Here is a 20,852-nt window from a genome sequence, read left to right as displayed (position 1 = left end):
CTTCTTACACACTGAAGGTCTGTGACAGCCCTGCACTGGGCAAGACTAGGCGGGACATTTTTCCAATATCACTTCGTGTTTCTGTGCCACATTCTGGTACTTCTTGTAATATTTTAACCTTTTTCATTTTCATCCTATTTGTTATGGTGATCTGTGACCACTGATCTTTGATACACTGTTGTAACTACTGGGGCGCCATGAACACTGCTATGTCATTTTTAGGAACTGCTACAGCCGCTCCACCCTTCAGCAACCACCACCCTATCCCCAGCAGCCACTAGCATCGGGGCCGGACCCGCCACCAGCAAAAAGACTGACTCTGATGGTGCTCACATGGTGGCTATGAACGTGTGTGTGTGTGTTTTCAAGCAATAATGTGTTTTTTGATTAAGGTATGTACACTTTTAAAGACATAATGCTACTGCACACCTGCCAGACTACGGTATAGTGTGAACCTAACTCTTATATGCACTGGGAACTAAAAATGTCACAGGACTCGCTCCATGGCAGTTCCTGCCTCAACGCGGTGGTTCTGCATGGAACCTGCAGGTATCCCCGAGGAGCGCCTGTACCGCCCCGGTCCAGTCTGTATGCCAAGGCAGGCGAATCGAGCCTGTACGGCCTCTCACAACGCCACTGCCTCAACTCAAAGTCTGAACGCATCGCATCCAAATTATTCTGTCCTAGAGTTCCCTCGTGGCTCAGCGTGTTAAGGATGCAGCGTTGTCACTGCTGTGGCTCTGGTTACAGCAGTGATGCGGGTTCCATTCCTGCTCAGGAACTTCTGAGGGCCACGGGTGCAGTCAAAAAAATTCTTTGGTCCTGTTTTGTAGGTCCTCCCAAACCAGCCTCATCCTAATTACTTCTTACCTCTCCCTGCGTGTTCCTTGTGCTCCCGTGTCTCTACTTCAGACTCCATCTGCTCAAATCGCACCTGTTGCTCAAAATGCTTCCCCAGTCCTCCGACCACCCGCTGCCCTGCAGTCTGCTCCTTTTCCATCCATCACTGGCTTCTTTCTTGACAATCCAAACTCTTCCTGCCCCCCTCCCCTCCCCCCATCTGTGGAACTTGTACAGAACTCAGTTACGCTGCCATCTACGAGGACATAAGGAGGAGGCGGTTTCCTCCTCTGGAAAAGGGAAAACTGGACTAGAGGATCCCGACCAGTAATCACGCGCTGCTTCTTCCTAATCAGTATGTTAGGGCCAAGCAGTTCTCCCACAGAGATGACACTGCTGTGGCAGGAGCCCAGTGCCCACGGGCCGGAGCCACTGTAGAAGGGCCGCCTGGGCAGACGGGTCTGGAGGGCCTCCACTTGTACGCTCCAGTACTGCTTACAGGTGCACCTGCCCTGATCGAGGCTCTCTAACCAGTATCTCTAAGGATCAAGGATTCTTAACCAATCAGCCAACTAGAATGGCAGCGATGAACAGCTCCCTAATGAGGAGGGCGGATCTGCTGGGTGAAGAGCTGGGCCGTCACTGCCCGAAGCTCAGAAGCTCACGCGCGGAAGCACCAACAAGCCTGCACCTGCGCCCACACCTGGACCCCCCCTCACCCTCCCGCCCAGGAATCCAGGCACAGCAAGTGCACACACCACCATCACTTCAAGAGTATGCTTTTTAAAAAATCTCGGTGCCGCTGATCTGAGCCCTGATCTCAGACAGGATATCATGACTCATGACTCTGGAAATTCCTGAGTCTGTCACCCTCAGCATCAGGCTGCAGGGTCTGAGGTTGGGGTGGGTTCTATGAAATTCAAGCCTTCGTGAGACGACCAGAAGGATTTTTCCTGGGAAACTCAGGTGGGCAGCCCAGGGGTCTGTCCTGCACTAGAACTGTCTTCTGGTTTTGAAAACCTAGAGGGATGGCTATTTGGGGGGAGGAAAAATTTGCAAAGTGATTATGGGGACAATTTTTCTAATATTCCCTGTTTAACACTGCATCTGCTTCAAGGTACATCTCTGAATTCATTCTGGTTTTAAAAAGTGATTAATAGGTGAGAAAATAAAAGACTATGTAAAGATTTAGAACTGGAGATCGTTTTTCTCTCCTCAAACACCATGGGCATCATCGTTTACCTGTTTCTTTAAGTACCATGAGACTGTCCCACACTCTTCTTTCTCATGAAGACCAAGGCAGAATGGAAAATAGAAATGATTTTCTCAAGGTCACTTAATGAGTCAGTCTTGGAACGGGATTAGAATGTAGATTGATCCTATCTACTCTGAATTTTGTCAAAAAGGTAAGTCTGATCAACTACATAACAGCAGTTTCTGCAAAGAAGTACAGATTGAGATAAACAGCTTAGCTTTAATTTCACTTGAAAATAGAGTTCTTGCACCTAATTTTCATCTCATTTGCAGATTTTTATCAACCAAGCGCTAGTAACGTATTCTGCACCATAAAAGAAAGAAGTCATAAAAGAACTATCTCTAACTGATGAGACTGCTTTGTTGACAGGGCAGCACAGCAACCTGACAGGAATGGTTTTTAAATCAAATTGCACCAAAAAGTGAAAGAGCAAAGCTAAAAAGGAAAAGTGCTGAAAAGCAGACCGCGTGCTCGTGTGTTGTCTTCAAGGACACTTGGGTTCATCTTAGGCTGAGAACTTGCTCCCTCTGGGCTCAAGGTGGACGCCTTCGCTGCACACACACATGCACACACACACACACACACATACATACACACACACACACGTGCACACACACAGGTTCAGGGACAGTTTTCAGGGCTCCACTCAAGACGTGCGTTCTTGACCTTCGCCGGCTGGGCGAGGAGCTTCTACGGGGCGCTGGTGCCTTTCCCCTGTAATTACCTCTTCCTCCTCTCAGCTCAGGGCGAGGAAAGCTCTGGACGCCTTGTTCGCTGGGGTTACTCCCCAAGAGCCTGGCTGAGCACTGAATCTATTCTGTGGAAAGGATGTTAACGGAAACTGCTGGGGGGGCCGAGAGGTGAGTAAGCCGCTCACTCAGAGACCCAGCCAGAAGGGGGGCGATGACAGAAGCTGGCTCCATGGATGGCACCCGCCAGGGTGAAGGTCTACTAGGGGGTCTTGCTGCTGAAACACAGAGCGGGATAAGCACGCTGCACCATGGGCAAACCTCAAACACACAGGCCGGGTGAAAGGAACCTGTCACACAGGCCCAGACCGTATATGGTTCCATCTTACGTACAGAATGGCTAAATCTATGGAGCCAGGAAAGACATCGGTGGTTGCCTAGGGCTAGGCGGGTGGAAGGATTGGGGAGTGCCTGCTAACGGAAACAGTTTCTTTTTGAGGCAATAATTCTAAAATTGAAGGTGGCGATGGTGGTACAGCTCTGTGCATATACTAAAAGTCACTGAGCTGCACACTTGAAGTAGGTCAACTATACGGGGTATGGATTTTAGCTCAGTAAAGCTATTTAAAAACTCAAAAAACATACTGAGACCTTGAGAGCACTTTTCATACACTAAAAATCTTTGACTAAATTAAAAATCCCTGATTAATGAAAGGAACTCTCATGATTTGCAAGGCAGATATGACTCATAATAATGCAAATGTTGGCTGTTGCCTAACAACTGTTTCTGGGGTGGCTAAAGAGAGAAACAATTTTCGCAGCCACAGAATGTTACTAAGAGAGGGTGAGAGAACACAGCGAACTCAACTCAACCAAACACGGAGAAACTAACTGCAATGCAGGTGTGAATAATGGTGAGCAGCTTAGGTATCAACATCGCCTCTCCCCGCACGTCAAACAGACCGCTTGCTACCGAGACAGAGGTGATAATCAACCAGCACTCACAGGCGGCCCGGGGAGGTGAAGGGGTGATGAAAAACTCAGCACCAAGCGACTTCAATGCTTTAGACACAATTCCCGCTCGGTTTACACCAGGCATGATGCATTCATAGGGGGCTTCAACGTAATTCCACTTCTAAAGTAAATGGAGACTTTAGGGAAATGTCTTACGGGAAGTTGCAGCACCGAGTTCATGCCGTGCTGTCCGACGGCATCATCACCACCAGCCAACACAGAGAATGGTGGGCACACAAGTAACGGAGGACCCAAACTGTGAGGATACGGACTTCCTGGGAAACAGAGCTGCTCTGAGAGTTGCTGGCGACATAATCTTCTAGAGCTGGGGCGTGTGTGTGTGTGTGTGTGTGTGTGTGTGTGTGTGTGTGTGTGTGTGTGTGTGGCGGGTGGGAAAGGTCTTCTGTAAAGGGTCAGTTAGGAAATGTTTTCGGTGTTGAAGACCCACAACAATCAAAGATGTGATGTACACACTTACAGAACCGCTGAAAATGTAAAGACCATTCTCAGCGTCGGGCCTGGAGCAGGGCCGCAGCTACGGACCCTTGTCCCAAAGGTTATAGGGCTTTATGAGCAGAGTGACTATCAGGTTAGCTCCTAAATCAGGACTCTCAAACTTCCTGAGAGCCAGAAGACAGATGCCCAACACAATCATACTTATTAATATTTGCCAGATCTTTCTGGAACAGCAGCTAATTTTCACAGATTACTTAACCCTCATGACAAACCCATTACACAGATTGTGCACAGGTCTTCCTGGTCACCAGGGGTGACTCCTTAACTACAAATGCCTTCCCCTTCTCATTTACACCCTGCTGCTTTTCCATCGTGACGGCGCTGTGACCTGCATAAAGAGGGGAGGACACGCTCGGAGGCTGCAGCCCCACTGTCCACACGCTGCTCGTCGTGGGGGGACTTCAGTGGCTGTCCTGGAGGGCCGGCCGCCAGCCTGAGGCTCCACAGAGCCTCACCGGCCATACCCCCTCCCGCCACGGCCTCACTGCCACCGCGGCCTGGGAACCCGGAGAAGCCCCGCTGCCTCCCGACGCCTCTTCTTCCTCCAGCGTCAGCTTTTCCAGGGACCTTCACGTCATGCCCGGAGTCATCTTTCTTACAGACAAATCTGACTGACTCTCCTGCTTGAAAGCCTTCACGGACTCACTGCTCCTTACAGGACAAAAGAAAAAAACGACTGCTGCTGGAGCAGAGACCCGCTGTGTCCTGGCCTCGGCTTTCTCCCAGCCCCACCTTTCACCGCCTCTTCCTGGGGAAACCCTGGGCTTCGGCAAATGCACCGATTTGTTCCCTGGCTGGCTCAAGCCCTGCTGCTTTTCTTGCAAGGTTCTCCAGGCTGCCAGGCCTGCCTGAATGTCGGCCCCTCCAGGTTCCCCGGAGACATGCGGGGCTCTGCTGGGTCCCTCAGGGTGAGCTAGGACTCTCTCGCTGGTACCAACTCCCACAGAAACCCGGCACCGGGCACGGACTTATCTCCCCCCAGGCAGCAGGCTTCCTAAAGGCCAGGCCAGGGCCCTGCCACTCTCTCCCTCGGGCTGCACCCTGCGGTGGCTCCACTCAAGGCCTAAGGTAGGCAAACGCGCAGCTCCTGTCCCTCAAGAGCATAAAGGCTACTGGGCGAATGAATAAAGCACGAACTCGTGGAAAGTTATGTCACAGTCCCAGCAGTGGAAAAGTGACCCGCAGCTGCTAGCACCAAAGTGACTACGACGTCCCCAACCCTGGAGGAGGCACCCTAGTTAGGGCGAGGAGTGAGCCTGAAAGCAAGGAGCTGGTGGGAGTCGGGGGAGTGTGCAGCTCACAGGCCGCCGCTTCACCGACGTGCAGAAGCGCGGAGAGCTCTGTGCCAGGAGGGCAGCGAGACAGAGGGAAGGATGGCGTTGTGACAGTCACCTCAGCCTTCCCCACCATCCGTCCATAAGACCATCGCCCAAGAGCTTCTGCGGAGTGACTACCGTGGAGTGACTGTGCCTGATGATGAGCTGAAAGACACTGGACACTGACCCTGTGGGCATCTGGTCTCAAGCTCCAGATGAAGGAAGGTTGTGGAGCCGTCCCGCTGCTCACCGCCCGCCCTTTAGCGCCGTGAAGTGGACACGCTGCAGAGCCCAGTAAAAGCGCTTCAGGAGCTTAAGGGCAGAGCGCCCTTTCCAGGAGAAGGAATGTGACTTCTGCAGCCATGGCCTGGGACGAGGCCAGCTGTCAGAAGAGAAGTGCTGCTTGTCCTTCCTCTGCTCCCAATCCACACACTACTTTTTTTATGGCTGCACCTGTGGCATATGGAAGTTCCCAGGCCAGGGACTGAATCCAAGCTGCAGCTGCGACCTATACTGCAGCTGTGGCCACACCGGATCCTTTAACCCACTGCACTGGGCTGGACCCTGCACCTCTGCAGGGACCTGAGCCGCTGCAGTCAGGTTCTTAAGCCACTGTGCCACAGTGGGAGCTCCCACACATGACTTCTTAACTGCTGCATTCCCACAGGAACACCTTTCGAAAGAGAACCAGCCCCTGCTGCCTCCTGGGGTCTCTTCGTCACCTCTGCTGGCTTTTCAGGGGAGGGGCGGTAGTAGAACCTGCGGAGCACCCGCTCTCCCATCCTCCCCATATGCCCGCCTCTCCAGGCCACCTGGGCCCTGTCCTCTCCCGCACTCTCCTCGCCCCTGGGAATTCCTTGCTTCCTCCTCTCCCCTCTCTCTAGACACGGGTCTTGCTTCATACTCATCCTCTCAGAATGTCTGAACCACTTTCCAGCCCTGATGATTCACCTGTATTCAGCTGGCACATTAAGAAATTCTGCTAATATTTATTGTATACACACTGAGTCACTAATTCCTCAAATACATGAGTTCCAACCGTGTGCCAGGCATTATTCACAGACTGGAGACCCAAAGGAAACAGCCTTCTGCCCCTGCCCCAGACACACTGTCTGCAGAGACAGGGCAGTGAGGCACAGTGAGGGCGGCAGTGGTGAGCGCCAGGCGAGAAGCAGGGGCCGTCGGAGGGGCACAGCTGGGAAGCTGGAGAAGGCTTTCCAGAGGACTCGACTTCAGAAAATACTAAAGAGCGAACAGGGGTTGGGCAAGCGAAGGCGGTGCATGGGCTGGGTGTGGTGGGGAAGTTGGTACAGGGGAAGTTTGTTGTTGGCAGAGGAAAGGGCAGATGTGCAGGCAAGAAGTGAGAAACAACTGGGCTGAGATCAACTGCAAACAGTTCAGCATGATTAGCCCAAGGCTGCTCGGGGGCCCTGAGGAGGAGAGGGGCTGAAAAGCCTCTCATAGCCTTCACCACCCTAGGTGCTCAGGAGGGCCTCTGATGGATTTGGGTGGGCGGGAAACAGTCAGATTTGTGTCTTCACGGAGGTCCCTCTGGGGCTAAGGTTGTGGGTGGGGCGGGGAGAGGGGGGCAGCCGGGCTACGACTGTATTAGGTAATGACGGTGGCCTGAACTAAGGCAGGGGGATGAAGAGAGAGGAAGGGCAGGCCTGTACCAAGAAGGCAGACGTGGGGACTCAGAAGACTGAGGGAACGAGAGGGACACGGACGCCTGAGGGAGGAGTCCAGGGGAAGCCACGATGTCCACGTCTGGGCCTCGGGGTAGCCGACGGTGCTTTTCACCAGGGAGGGAGGGAGCAGGAGAAGCAAATACAGCAAAGAAACGGTACAATTCCGGGGCCTGTGGAACATCCCTGTGGAGATGCCCAGCAGGTGGTAGGATGTCCAGGTCTGGCGTCCAGGACAGAGGAGGTCCAGGTTGCAGGCCTAAGCCCTGGAGATAAGCTTAGCACAGGTGAGCCAGGGTCTGGGCGGCCACCTGCTGCGCGTGTGTGGGGAGCGCACAGGCTGGGTCAGGACAACGCCGGGAAGGAGCCACGGCTCTGGCCCTGCATCTGCTGGCTCCCTGAAGCTGAGCACAAACTCATCAGGGAAAGGATGTGTTTCCCACTTAGGTGCCCACGGAGTCCCCGCCAGTCTTGGTCAGAGTCTCAGTAATGAGACCTGAGACAAGTTGGGACCACATGCAGGTGGCTGAAGGTGAGCATGGAGCAACTGCCAGGTGGCGAGACGAAATCCCACAGAGGCAGGCGGAACAAGCACAATGGCTACACTGAAATAAGACTGTGGCATTAGTTTGGAAGTTAAAAACTGCAGACAGGGAGAACCCACTAAGGTATAGTGGGTTAAGAATCCAACTGCAGGAGCTTGGGTGCCTGTGAAGGTGCGGTTTGAGCCCTGGCCTCACACAGTGAGTTAAAGGACCCTGTGTTGCTGTGGTGTAGGTCCCAGGTGTGGCTTAGATTCAGTCCTCGGCCCGGCAACTTCCATATGCCGTGGGTACAGCCATAAAATTAAAACAACCAGAAAACTGCACACAGGTCAATCTAATGTATAGGAACTGAACGGTTTTTTGTTTGTTTTGATAGGCAAGAAATTTATTAGGATAGGATGCTTGTGAGAGAAGCAAGGAGGCAGGCACAGAAGCTCTGTGCTGAATGGTTTTTTGATCAAATCAATTCTGAGTTCTATGGAAAGCATTTAAAAACCCAGTTGTAAACCAATGACAGATTTATCTTAAATGCAATAACAGAATCTGAGGGTGCCTACAGTAAAAGATACAAGGACCCTAAAACAATCAAAAAGATACTTTAAAAACATTGACGATGGAAGCCAAAGTTCTAACTTTGGGTTAAACAGTTAATTTGACTGAACATTAAACCTGACACTGAGTTTCCTGCCAGCCGAAGCAAAAAAGGAAAGAAAAACAGTCAGCAGGAGTTCCCCTTATTGAAGGCAGTCCAACAAAGGACCGGGCAGAGGCCCTGGAGTCAGACACATGTGGGTCCTGTGGCAGGCATATGTCTCACCCCAGCCTCAGGGGACACAAAGGACATAGCTGGATCTTGAGCCTGGCGATGGGAATAAAGGAGGAGGGAACCGCGTGAGCTCAGGACGGCAGGGCCTGTGTGCCCTCCACTCCGCAGCAGACCCCTCGTAAAGCCCGTAGCGGAGCCCAGGGGCTGGGCTTCTGACCTGGAGGTAAGACCAGCCTTGGACAGTGGAGGAGCCTGACGGGCAGTGGGCAGAACCACAGACCCAAGGAAATCACTTCACAGCTGCCTGGCTGGAAGGCTCCCTCCAGGAGCACAGGGCCCTGGGTCTGCTGTATTCATGGATGTTTGGGCTGTGCCACCTGGCAGGTGTGCTGGGGAGACACTGGGTGGAGCTTGCGGCGGCCACAGGGGATCCCTAGGGTGCTCAGGCAGGGGCACCCGCAGCAGAGGATCATACACTTTCGAAAAACTGCTGCTGGACCCTGGGGACAGAAGTGCCTGAGCACAGGCACAGAGTGAGCAGTGGTGAGAAGTGTGCGACCTACGTCAGAAGGAAGTGGCGTATCCAGGGCCAGCACGAGCAGGGCTGGGGACACAGGTGAGCTGCCCAAGCAGGTACGCTGAGACACCATGTCACCGCTCTGTTGCACAAAAACCACTTCCACAGTTCACACCTCCTGCCACATGGGGGTGGGTCTCTTACAACCGGGTGACAGAGGAGGCAAAGCCAAATTCGGTTCGTGGATGGGTTGGCTCGGTACATAAGTGAAAGCATACAGCTTCGTCCACTCAGAGGTCACTTTAAAAGACAGTGACAAGGACAACCGCTCCCAGTGGGTAGAGCCTGGGCAGTGCATCAGGTCATCCACTCTGCGTGGAGAGAGAGGCGGCCTGAGGTCACAACGTCTGTGGATTCACTGGACGTGGTGAATGACTTGGTTGGGGACCAAAAGTAGGGGACAAGGAGGCCGGGGTGGGGGCAGGCACGAGGACGCAGCTGAGGAACGGCACGAGTGCGACATCTATGTGCTGCTGGTTCACGTTTACCAGGAGCAGCCAGCCCAGAGGACGAGACAGAATGACTCGGCAGAGTGACGTCTGCCAGCCTCTGCCACCGGCCACCCCAGGGCTGGCACGTGAACAGAGCAGCCAAGGTGGCAGGGACGGTGGCCAGCCATGGACCCTGCTCTCTTAAGGAGGACCTGGCTTCTGAGAGGAATGAGACCAGCGCTGTGCCCTGCCACGCTGCCACCGCTAGAGGAGAACCAAGCGTCACCCAGGGCTGGCTCTACTACACTGGGCCCTTCTCGCTCTGCAGGGGGCACTGATGTGGACTGAACCACGTCCCCCCAGAACTCCTAAGTTCAAGTCCCTAAGCCCCAGTGTAACTGCACTTGGAGACAGGCCCTTTAAGGAGGTAATGAAGGTTAAAGGTCATAAAGATGGGGCCTAACCCAACAGGACCGGGGTCCTTATAAGCAGAGACACCAGGAACATGCATGTGCCAAGAAAAGGCCACGTGAGGACACGGCCAGAAGCTGGGTGTCCGTGAGCCAAGTAAGGTCCTCACCGGAAACCAAGGCTGTCAGAACCTCCGTACCGTGGTCCTGGACTTCTGGCCGCCGGACACTGAGAAAAAGTTTTCTGTTGCCTAAGCGCTGAGTCTGTGTATTCTGTTAGGGGAGACGGAGGTGATTGACACAGGCAGTAATTCATTTTAACCAGAATTGACACGGGTTCTGAATACAGGGCTGCCTGCCTCTTCTGTCACTCGGCACTACCATCTGTGAGGACGTACTGACCTGGGTTCCAAGTGACACCGCATCAGACCATGAGGTCTGCTTACAGCCCAGGGGGCATGGCAGTCACAGGACTATGGCACAGCCTGACCCTCACACGGCATGTGACCAGCTTGCCGGTCCAATGGGCCAGCCAGGTGGAGGTGTGAGATGTCAACCTGGAGACAAGGCCCCGCGAGGACCTGGCGTGCAGTGCAGACCTAGATCAACATGCACAGTGCGGGCACTGCGTCCCCGGCAGCGCGGACCCGGATCGACACCCATGGTGCGGGCGCTGCGTCCCCGGCAGCGCGGACCCGGATCGACACCCATGGTGCGGGTGCTGCGTCCTCAGCAGCTAGAACACATAGATCTTGGGACAAGGGGTGGAAGGAGAACGGACCCAGATTAGCCTGTCCCCCAGTGACCCGGCTGGGGATCTAGGCTTCCTGTCCTGCAACTCTGGATTCTACAGTTCACATACCTTGGCTCACAGGAAGGGAACGCGTCCATCAGGGGACAAAGCAAGAATACCACGACATTTTAAATTTCTGCTGTTGCCCGGTCCTGGTGGGATTTTGTGTCAAAAGACCAGCAGGCAATGAGAGGAGTCATTATCCTGGCAAGAGCGATTAACCGTGATCAACACACAGGTTACGGCTATGGGCACAAAAAGAGGGGAGAAGACCGGGTGGCCCTGGGTGATCTGCTGGGGCATCTCTTGTACCCCCTTACCCAGTGTTTACAGTAAAGAGCAGACACAGCCTGAGAAGGGCACGGGGACCTGGGACCCAGACCCCCGGGGATGAGAAGATGTGTCACTTCATCAAGGAAGCCCTCCGGCCAAGGCGAGGAACTCTCAAGTGGACAAGAGCGGCCTTGAGACCAGCTGCAGCAGAAGGGGACGCGTCTGTCCTGCTAACCTTCCCCTGGAAGGTGTCTCCTGGGAAAAGGCTACCCCTGCGACCTTGGTGGTGCCGCTTCCAGAACGTATAAACCAAGAAAGAAGATCCAAGCAGCGCCCTGCTGCCCCCGTCCCCCACCTCCCGCAGGCCTAGCGCTCCGTCTCCCGTCTCCCCGCGGCGGGGGTGCTGGCGCCCAACGGTGCCTCAGGGACAGCCCCTCTGTGGGGCGTGTGCGTCTGGGGACAGCGGTCAGTCTGCACGAGGCCTGCTGGGGTCCGGGACACCTTAAGGGCACTCCCGGCTCCAGCGCTCGCCGCGAGGTCGGCTCAGGCCTTCTCGGCGATGCTGCTCTGAGTCGTCCTCTGTCCTTCCCCCACAGATGCCGGTCCTGACTGCGCTCCCCGACAGACTTCATGCACAAGAACCGTCCTGGCGCCGCCAGCCTCCCCGCTTGGCTCCCCAGCACCAGACCGCGGCGATCCGGTCTCCCAGAGGCCTCGGGCAGCGCGCCTCCCCTGTCTGATCCTCGGTGTCAGCGCGACGGCGCTGGTGCTGGCATCGCCTAAGCCGGGCCTCAGAGCCACGAGTTCCTTCTCCCCCTCCCTCACAGGTGAGGCCCTTCTACCTGGAAAATACTTAGACTCACAATTACTCGGTTTTTTGGACACTGATTATTCTGAGTTCTCATACTTTTCATTCTCCCTCTGCTTCCGCCTCTTGCCAAGTGCAGGCTTAGCCCACAGCCCACGTTCAGCCTGGGTGTGATTCCTCGACAGACCGCGTGCCAAGCCTGCACCCTGCCTCCGCCGCACGCCCCTCAGCTCTCTGCCCTCCGTGTTCAACTGCGTCAGGGCGACAGTCCAGAGTCACGTCAAATTCAAGCACACCTGCAGGGGACGGTCTCCGCTTCTCTCTCTCACCTGCATACGTGACCCACTGAGAAGGGGCCCTTCTTCCCACCCCGGATAGAAAGCCTGGGCCCCCCCAAAGGGGCACCAGGGACGTCACACCTGATTTCACTTTCCCAGACCACACTCAGTGAAGACTACTCCTCACAGGCTACGCAGGCAGGGGACCGGGAGAGGGCAGGAGAGGACAGTACCCTCTCCCACACCCCAGACGGGAGAGGGCTGGAGACGAGAGACAGGAGCCCAGTGTGCTGGGGCAGAGACGTGTCAACGAAGGATCAGGGGTGGGAGTCCGGCCTGACACGGAGTAACCCTGGAAAGACAGGTGTGGCATGGGACTGTTCAGACATGGCAGTTTTGGCGGATAAATGCTCAGAATTTCTCTGCTCTATTCCTTGGCTGTTCCCTTGAGAATGCTCTTACTTTCACATTCTCTTCATTTCAACCAAGGAAAATCAAGAAGTTCGATACTTACTCTTCACTCCAGAGCACATGATAAAAAGCATTTTAACAGGAAGACACTGTGGCTTTTTACAAGATTATAAAAACAGATAAATATCATGTCTTAACTAGGTTGGTGTTTCTCTAAGAAGTAATGCTTATTTAATAGAAGTGGAACAAGAATGTCCAGTTTGACCAGTCTCTCAGCTGCAATGTACTTTTTTTTAACCTTAAAAAAAACACCTAAGAACAGCCGCTGTCAGAAACTTCTGTTTGGAAACAAACACGCACATCGCACTGCACGGGAGTCAAATGCAGTCTCTTCTGCACATTCGGTCGCAGAGGAAAAGGGTACTTGGGCCACTGAGTGTGTCTGAAGGTGACTGTTCTCCTTTACCTGTTGCTGCCTCTGCCGCCTCGAGTGTGCAAACTGCGCCAGCGTCAGCTGCCGATCCAGCAGCTCCATCCTCTGCTGCCTCTGGATGTCGACCGTGGCTCCCATGCCGATTCGGGCCTCGGTGGTGGGTTCCGAAGATGAGAAGATGGGCTCGAGGGCCCAAGAACAGAACTTTGCCATCCAGCTTGGAACGCAGAGCACCTCGTGCATTTGCAACACTTGGCTGTTGTAGCAGATGCCAGAAACCTGCAAGGAGAGATGCCAACTTTTCTGGATTGCTGAAATGTCATCAGAATTTAAAGCCCATGTTTGACGCAGGAATCGATAACCACCAAATACCTCAGATGGTGTTTTTCTTCACTTTCATAATGCTAAGTGATAACCAAAACCCCTACCAGGTTACAGAATTCTAAGCAGTACAAACCAACAAAAAATTTAATTTACTCAGTAAACAAATTTGTTCTTATTAAGTTGGAAGAGAGAGCAAAATCCTAGCTGCGTGACCCTCAGAGTACTGGTACAATATTTAAAAAAACAATGTTTTCTTTTGAAAAAAGAGCCATGAAATATCTGATCATCAAAGCACTTTCACACTGTACTACCTCTGTGGTTACTCTTATTGGCAGATGGCCATCGATGAGAGATACTGGCAGAAAACAACTAATAGCCGATGATGTGACCCAGCCACATAATAAATTTATCAGAAAATAAAGATAATAAAAAATGTATACATAGTTTTAATAGATTTTTCAAATATTGATTTTTTTCCCAAGATTTTGAAGTCTTTGCCAGTAGTTAGCAATTAACAATTCTGTTTACAAATAAGCCTATCTTTCATCTCTATGGCAATTTATATGGCCAGAGAAAGTCTAAAGAGTTTCCATTGTTTTCCAGATAAATATGAGAGTGGCTATTCCTTGGTTAAAGAGAAATCTTTCATACTGTGATCTTGATTTTTAGGGTCAGAGTTTATTTGTGCCAACTTTGTCAAATACGGAAAGTATACTTTAATGTTTTACTAATAAAATTTAAATCAGGGAGTTGCCATCATGGCTCAGTGGTTAGCAAATCCGACTAGGAACTATGAGGTTGTGGGTTCGATCCCTGGCCTTGCTCAGTGGGTTAAGGATCCGGCGTTGCTGTGAGCTGTGATGCAGGTCGCAGACATGGCTCGGATCTAGCATTGCTGTGGCTGTGATGTAGACCAGGGGCTGTGGCTCCGATTGGACCCCTAGCCTGGGAACCTTCATATGACAATAAATAAATAAATAAAATTTAAATCCGGCAAAAATTTATTCAGTATCTGCTCTATACCAGGTGCTGTTCCAGGCACTTAGGATACAGCAGAAGCCAAGCTAAACAAAGCCCTCTGCTTACAGAGGCAGTCAACTGTGTTCAATGTGGATATTGGAGAGTAAACAGACCAACGCATGGCGCAATTCCAGACAAGTTCTATGGAGGACATACATGGACTTGGAGTAGTGACCTTCTTTATGTTGGGTGGTCATGGAAGCTTCAGAGGAAGTGGCACTTGAGCAAAGGTCTTAAGGATAATGAGGTGCCCGGGACTGGATGAGCTGGAGGGAGAACATTTCAGGCAGAGAAGGCAGCAAATGCAATGCAGGAATGAACCTGGGAGTACTGATTAGAACTCTTAGTGGCACTATCCAGTGGATTGGAGAACTCAAGGGAGGAGGGAGCAAAGAGAAAGATGTGGGAGTCCGTGGTAATAGGGTGGATTGAAAGCAACGGGATTAGATGAGATAATAATGAGAGTGGCAGATGTACGGCAGAAGAGAAAGGACTTGGGATTGAGCCTGGCGTAAAACAATTTTGGGGACAGAGTAGGAGAAGTCGGCAAAGAAACCTGAGAAGGGGCTGCCAGTGAAAATTAGGAAAACTAGGAGAGTTTAGTACTGCTGAAGCCAAGAGATGGGAAGAGTCACCTATGTATAATGCAGCCAGAGTTCAAGTAAGGCAGAGAGAGGAAAGTGACCGCTGGATTTGGCAAAGAGCAGTATTGGTGCAGTGGTCGGAGCAAAAGACACACTGGGGGAGTAAAGAGGGAGTGGAAAATAACCCCTGGTTTCAAGTAATTTCCATGCCACTTCTCTCAACAATGGTATAAAACAACAAAGAAAATGAAAACAGAAACCAGCTCCACATTCACTGAAACCAGAAAGCCTCCGTAATCCTCAACCACACTAACAAAATGGAAAACACACTGAGCAGCAGAAGCCGCTTGGCATCTGCGCAAAGGGGGAAATCCAAATGCAGGCGGAAGGTTCCCAGGACAGAAGGACAGACGGCGAAGGCAGGAGCCACGTGGAGGACTGCGTGCGTCTGTGCAAGAAGCCACCCCAATTCCGCCCCGTCCGCCCTCTGCGTCTCTAGTGCGGGAAGGTAAGGGCCGGGCAGGGCCTGCGCCAGAAAGGCTCCCGAGAGGGGAGGCCTGGGGCTCTGCACAGGTGGATTCCACATAGGCAGGCCCTCTGCCTAGGTTTCCCAGACCTTCCAGAAGACGACAGCAGAGGAGATAAAGGAGTAAGAGGAATACATTTCAAGAGATAGGAACTGAGAGGTTTCCAGAATTAAGAAAGAAACACTCAGATTGAAAATGCAAGAGTCCCAAGAAGGATAATAAAATGCACTTTACATCTAGATCTCTTAGGGCGAAACGGGGAAAGAGATCCTTCCAAGTGTGAACAAAAGAGAACTAAAGAGCACACACAGCTCACTGCACAGGGGTTAAGCCAGTGTCCCCGCCATCGCCCCCTGAGGAGAATCCAGGATGAACACATAGGATGAGGCATCTGTGCTCTAGATAAACAGGCCCCTAGGTGCTTAGATCCTTATCTCAGGAAGAATTTCCATGACTCCAGATTCCTGCACCTTCACATACATAGAAAAGCACTAAAATTAACTACAGATAACTGTTCCTTGTGATTAGCAGACTCTTTTACTGAGAGGTATGCTTGACTACCTGTATTGCCTGGCCAAAAAATTCTCACCAAGGTCTTCAGAGCAGTTCCTCCAGCTGTTTCCGGGGCTAGAGTCTTCTGAAAGACCCTGAATCAAACTTAAAACTCGCAACTCTTATCTTGCACATTTTTCTTTAAGTCAACAAAAGGAACCAGAAACCAAATACTGACTGGCTAGAAAGGAAATACAATTAACTATGAGCAGATAACAGCAACAAAAACTATGAGATACTTAGGAATAAATTTAATAAAAAATATATAAAGCCTTTATGGAAAACTAACAAATTGTAATTGGGGACATTTAAAAAAAAAACTCTAGTAATAAATACAGATATCACAACATCACATCGACAAATGGGAAGACGCAAAGTTAAGATACCAATTTTCACCAAATTAATAGAAAAATTCAATATAATTCAAAATAAAGTCTTAGGGCTTTTTCATTAGAACTTAAATGCCAATCCTAAAATTCATACGGAATATTAAGGTTTACATTTTTAAAACATAATGTTGAGAAAAAGAAGCCAGGCACCAAAGACTGCATTTATTTATTTACTTACTTATTTGTCTTTTTAGGGTCACACCCGTGGCATATGGAGGTTCCTAGGCTAGGGGACGAATCGGAGCTGTATCTGCCAGCCTTCACCTCAGCCATGGCAACGCGGGATCCAAGCTGCGTCTGAGACCTACACCACAGCTCACAGCAACACCGGATCCTTAACCCACTGAGTGAGGCCAGGGTCAAACCAGGCCAGGGATTGAACCTGCGTCCTCATGAATGCTGGTCAGATTCGTTTCCGCTGAGCCACGATGGAAACTCCAAGACTTCATATATTGTAGTTGCACTTTTGTAACAAAACAGATTGGTCTAAACTAGATATCCAGTGGGAAAACCATAAAGTGAAGCATGGAATTGATAACCATAAATGCTAGGAGGGCAACCACAGGAGGGAGGGTCACCAGGGCTCCAGGAGTGGGCAGTGCTCTGACCTGCGGGTGGTTTTCTAGGTGTGTCCACTGCATGGGGCTCTGTTTGGCTTCATAACATTTATTGTGGATGCACATTTTCATGTGTTATATATCATAATAAATAAATTTAAAAATAAAGAATAAAGGGGAGTTCCCATTGTGGCCCAGCAGGTTACGAACCTGACTAGTATCCATGAGGACGTGGGTTTGATCCCTGGCCAGTGGGGTTAAGGATCTGGCATTGCTATGAGCTGAGGTGAAGGTCGCAGATGTGGCTTGGATCTGGCGTTGCTGTGGCTGTGCTGTAGGATGGCAACCATAGCTCCAATTGGACCCCTAGCCTGGGAACTTCCAGATGCCATGAGTGTGACCCTAAAAAAAACAAAAAACAAAAACCAAAAAAAAAAAAAAAAAAAAAAAAAAGAATAAAGGATCCAGAATAGTCACGATAATTTTTTAGGGAAACATAAGGCCTATGAGATTTCAAAGTACACTATAAAGTTCAAGTAATTAAAACAGCATGGTCTTTACAAACAGATGTAAAAAGTAAGAACGCAGAAATAGACTCCTGAGCACAGGGCCCCTGGTACTCAGCAGAAATGGGAACGGTGGGGAGGTGGAGGGAAGAATACACTGGTGACACAGGAGGACAAAGACAAAACAAGGGCCCTCCTGACACCACACATACACTCCCAACGTATTGAGGAAACAAGTATAATTTTCAAAACTATAAATCTTTCTGCAGAAAACACAGAAGGATTATTTTTTTGGCACTGGGATGGGAAGGATTCTAAAATAAGGAACATGAAGCCCAAACCATAAAAGAAAATGTACATTCGTCTGCTTTCCAATTTAAAAGCTACAGAGTGCCCCAAACTACCATAAATGAAGTGAGACGAAAGCATCTGGAAGAAGGCACTCAGGATTCTTGTCCCAACAAAGGCAGCATCAGAACATAAAGAAACGCCCAATTTGTAAGAAGAAAAAGACAAGCGATTCAATTCAAAAATGCAGATGAAAAGGCAACTGCAGAAAAGGAAATCCAAACGGCCAAAAGACACAGGAGAGGATATTACCCTCCCTTGTCTCTAGGGAGATGCGATCTAAAATGAAGAACGTGAAGTAGAACAGTGATTGGCAGACACTAAAAAATGTGGTTTCAGGTTTTGGTGAGGCTGAGGGGAACTGAGAACTCACACACACAATCCTGAGGGACGGGAAGGTGGTACAGCCACTCAGGCGGGCAATTTGACAACAGCAGCAGAGCTGCGGGAGGCAGGCTTCGGGAAGTATTCAACTGCAAAGCTCTGTGCGACGGCTAGGAAACGGGACAGTCTCCCAGCAGAGGAATGGCTACAGAGTGGCTTCTGCATCCCACAGAACTTGAAACAGCAGTCAAATAAACTGGGTGCACATGTATTAATGTTTCCATAAAGGTGTCACACATTGCATACATCTTTTTGCAAAATTTCAATACACAAAATGCTAGTATTTGCTGTTTATAGACACGTCCTTATGTAGTAAAAGCAGAAAACCATAGAGAGTGGTTTCTTCTGCAGCAGGGGGGCAGCACTATGTGTAATAAATATGTATGTGTATTTTTAACAAAGAAAGAGATAGGAAATAAATGCAGCAAAAATATATAATGCCCACTATGGCTCAGCTGTGACGAATCCGACTAGTATTCATGAGGATGTGGGTTCGCTCCCTGGCTCAGCAGGTTAAGAATCTGGCATTGCAGGGAGCTGTGGTGTAGGTCACAGATGCGGCTTGGATCCCGAGTTGCTGTGGCTGTGGTGTAGGCCTGCAGTTGCAGCTCTGATTAGACCCCTAGGCTGGGAACTTCCATATGCTGCGGCAGGGCCCTAAATAGAAAAATATATATATACACACACATACACAAATAAAAGGAATTGGAGGCAAGGAAGTAAGAATTCCTTTTGTGAAGATCTGGGTAGAAAGGAAAATGGAACGGTGTAACAGTGAAATCATACTGATTTAGCTGAAGTCGGCAAAATGTGGTTATAACAACATATGAAAAAAAATTGATCAAATCAGGATGGTGAGATTTGAATTAAGTAAAAAATTAAACATTTTTACTTTTTAGTCTCAAAGTACACAACTGTGTGAATGTGTCCATTTCTCCCTTTAGTTCTGTCTGTTTTAACTTCATGTTTTTGGAAAGTGTGTACTGGGAAGCTGTTATGAGGCACACATACGTTTAAAATTGACCTTTTTAGCATAATAAAGTATCCCTCTTTGTTTTAAGTGATACATAGAAGTCTATTTTGTCTGATACTGGTATGGCCATTTCAGCTAACTGCATGATTAATCTTTCTTCAGCTTCTTACTTTCAACCTTTTTTGTGTGTCTGTGTTTAAGGTATGTTTTCTAAATACCTTATAGCGGTGTCTTACTTTTGAATCCAGTCTGACAATCTCTGTCTTTTGATTAGAGTGTTTAGCTATTCACACCTAATGTACTTCTCTTGATATAGTTGAATTTTGCTATTTGGTTCTATCGCATCCTTTTTTTTTTTTTTGGTCTTTTGTCCTTTTTAGGGGTACACCCGCAGCATATGGAGGTTCCCAGGCAAGGGGTCTAATCGGAGCTGTAGCTGCCGGCCTACACCACAGACACAACAACGCCGGATCCGAGCTGCGCCTGCGACCTACACCACAGCTCACGGCAACACCCGATCCTTAACCCACTGAGCAAGGGCAGGGATCAAACCTGCAACCTTATGGTTCCTAGTCGGATGCGTTTCCACTGCGCCACAACAGGAACTCCATATCTCATCTGTTTTTTATTCTTTTTCCTTTCCTATTTTCTTTTGTGTTAAGCAAATATTTTTTGGTTTTTCATTTTGAAATCACTTAATGGAACTTTTCAAAGCAACGTCTTGTATTTTTTTCTTGTGCTGGCTCTAGGAATGGCAATACACATCTCTATCACAAGGTGCTTAAACACGGAATTACCTCATCACACCAGAAGCTTGCAAGAGTGTACTCCCATTTAACATCACCCCATCCACGGCACTCCTTTCCCGTCTTATACATCATACCTACACGCCTTAGGGACGCACTGACACCGTGTGTCTTTTAAACAAAGAAGGAAAAAATAACGAAAAGGAATAACTTGTCGTACTTAAGGAGCCCACAGTTTAGTGTGTGTGGGGTTCTTAATGGGGGTGGGAAGTAGGTCACAGATTCCTTCAAGGAACTGACGAAGGCCAAAGAGTCTCTTTCTCTCGCCTCATCTATCCTCCCATCATACATACAGTCATGACATTACGCACCCAGTGTTAGTAGGAACATCCTATGAAGAATCAGGACATCCCACCCAGGAATAAACATACGACTGCAAATTCTGGCAGGGATAAAACAGGGCTTTTGTGCTCACTGGCTCAAAGTCCTCTTCTAAGGGTTACTTATTAGAATGAATGCTCTGGAAGGGGAAGAATTTTGGTGGGTCTGGATCACTGTTTGGCCTCTGTGTCTAGAACTGTGCCTGGTACACATTAAGTACCTTAGAAGTAGCTGCCGGGACAATACGGTGTTTGAATGAATGAATGAATGAATGCTCCACAAAAATAAGTAAGGCATCTTAGGGTCTTTTAAAGGAAACTGGAAAGGTGTCAGTAGACACACTTTTTTGGTTCATACTTTCTGTAGGATGAAAAGGCAGGGTCTACCTGTCTAGGCCTCTGGAACATCAGCAGGACCTCAGGGTATCAAATAAACAAAGTGCTTCTGTAAAATGTTTCAGGTGATGAGACAAAAATTCGTATTTTAAGGCAAGACAAGAAAAATTTAAATGCAAAATTTCC

General features: G+C 49.9%; 1 protein-coding gene across 3 annotated transcripts in view; it reads right to left on the bottom strand.

Annotated features, from left to right (window-relative positions):
• Positions 1–20,852, bottom strand: part of UBAC2 (UBA domain containing 2) — a 174,937-nt gene that overhangs the window by 26,989 nt on the left and 127,096 nt on the right. For all 3 annotated transcript variants that reach the window (XR_002336734.1, XM_021065851.1, XM_021065852.1), the window contains one exon: positions 13,074–13,319. Coding sequence is in view for 2 of the 3 variants with exons in the window: in XM_021065851.1 (XP_020921510.1) it covers positions 13,074–13,319 (246 nt within the window). In the remaining variant the exon portion in view is untranslated. The remainder of the gene's footprint in view (positions 1–13,073; positions 13,320–20,852) is intronic.

Source organism: Sus scrofa, chromosome 11, assembly GCF_000003025.6.
Source record: "Sus scrofa isolate TJ Tabasco breed Duroc chromosome 11, Sscrofa11.1, whole genome shotgun sequence".
NCBI classification, from domain to species: Eukaryota; Metazoa; Chordata; class Mammalia; order Artiodactyla; family Suidae; genus Sus; species Sus scrofa.
The sequence above is the reverse complement of the archived record's forward strand: the minus strand, read 5'-3'. Positions and strand labels throughout refer to the sequence as shown.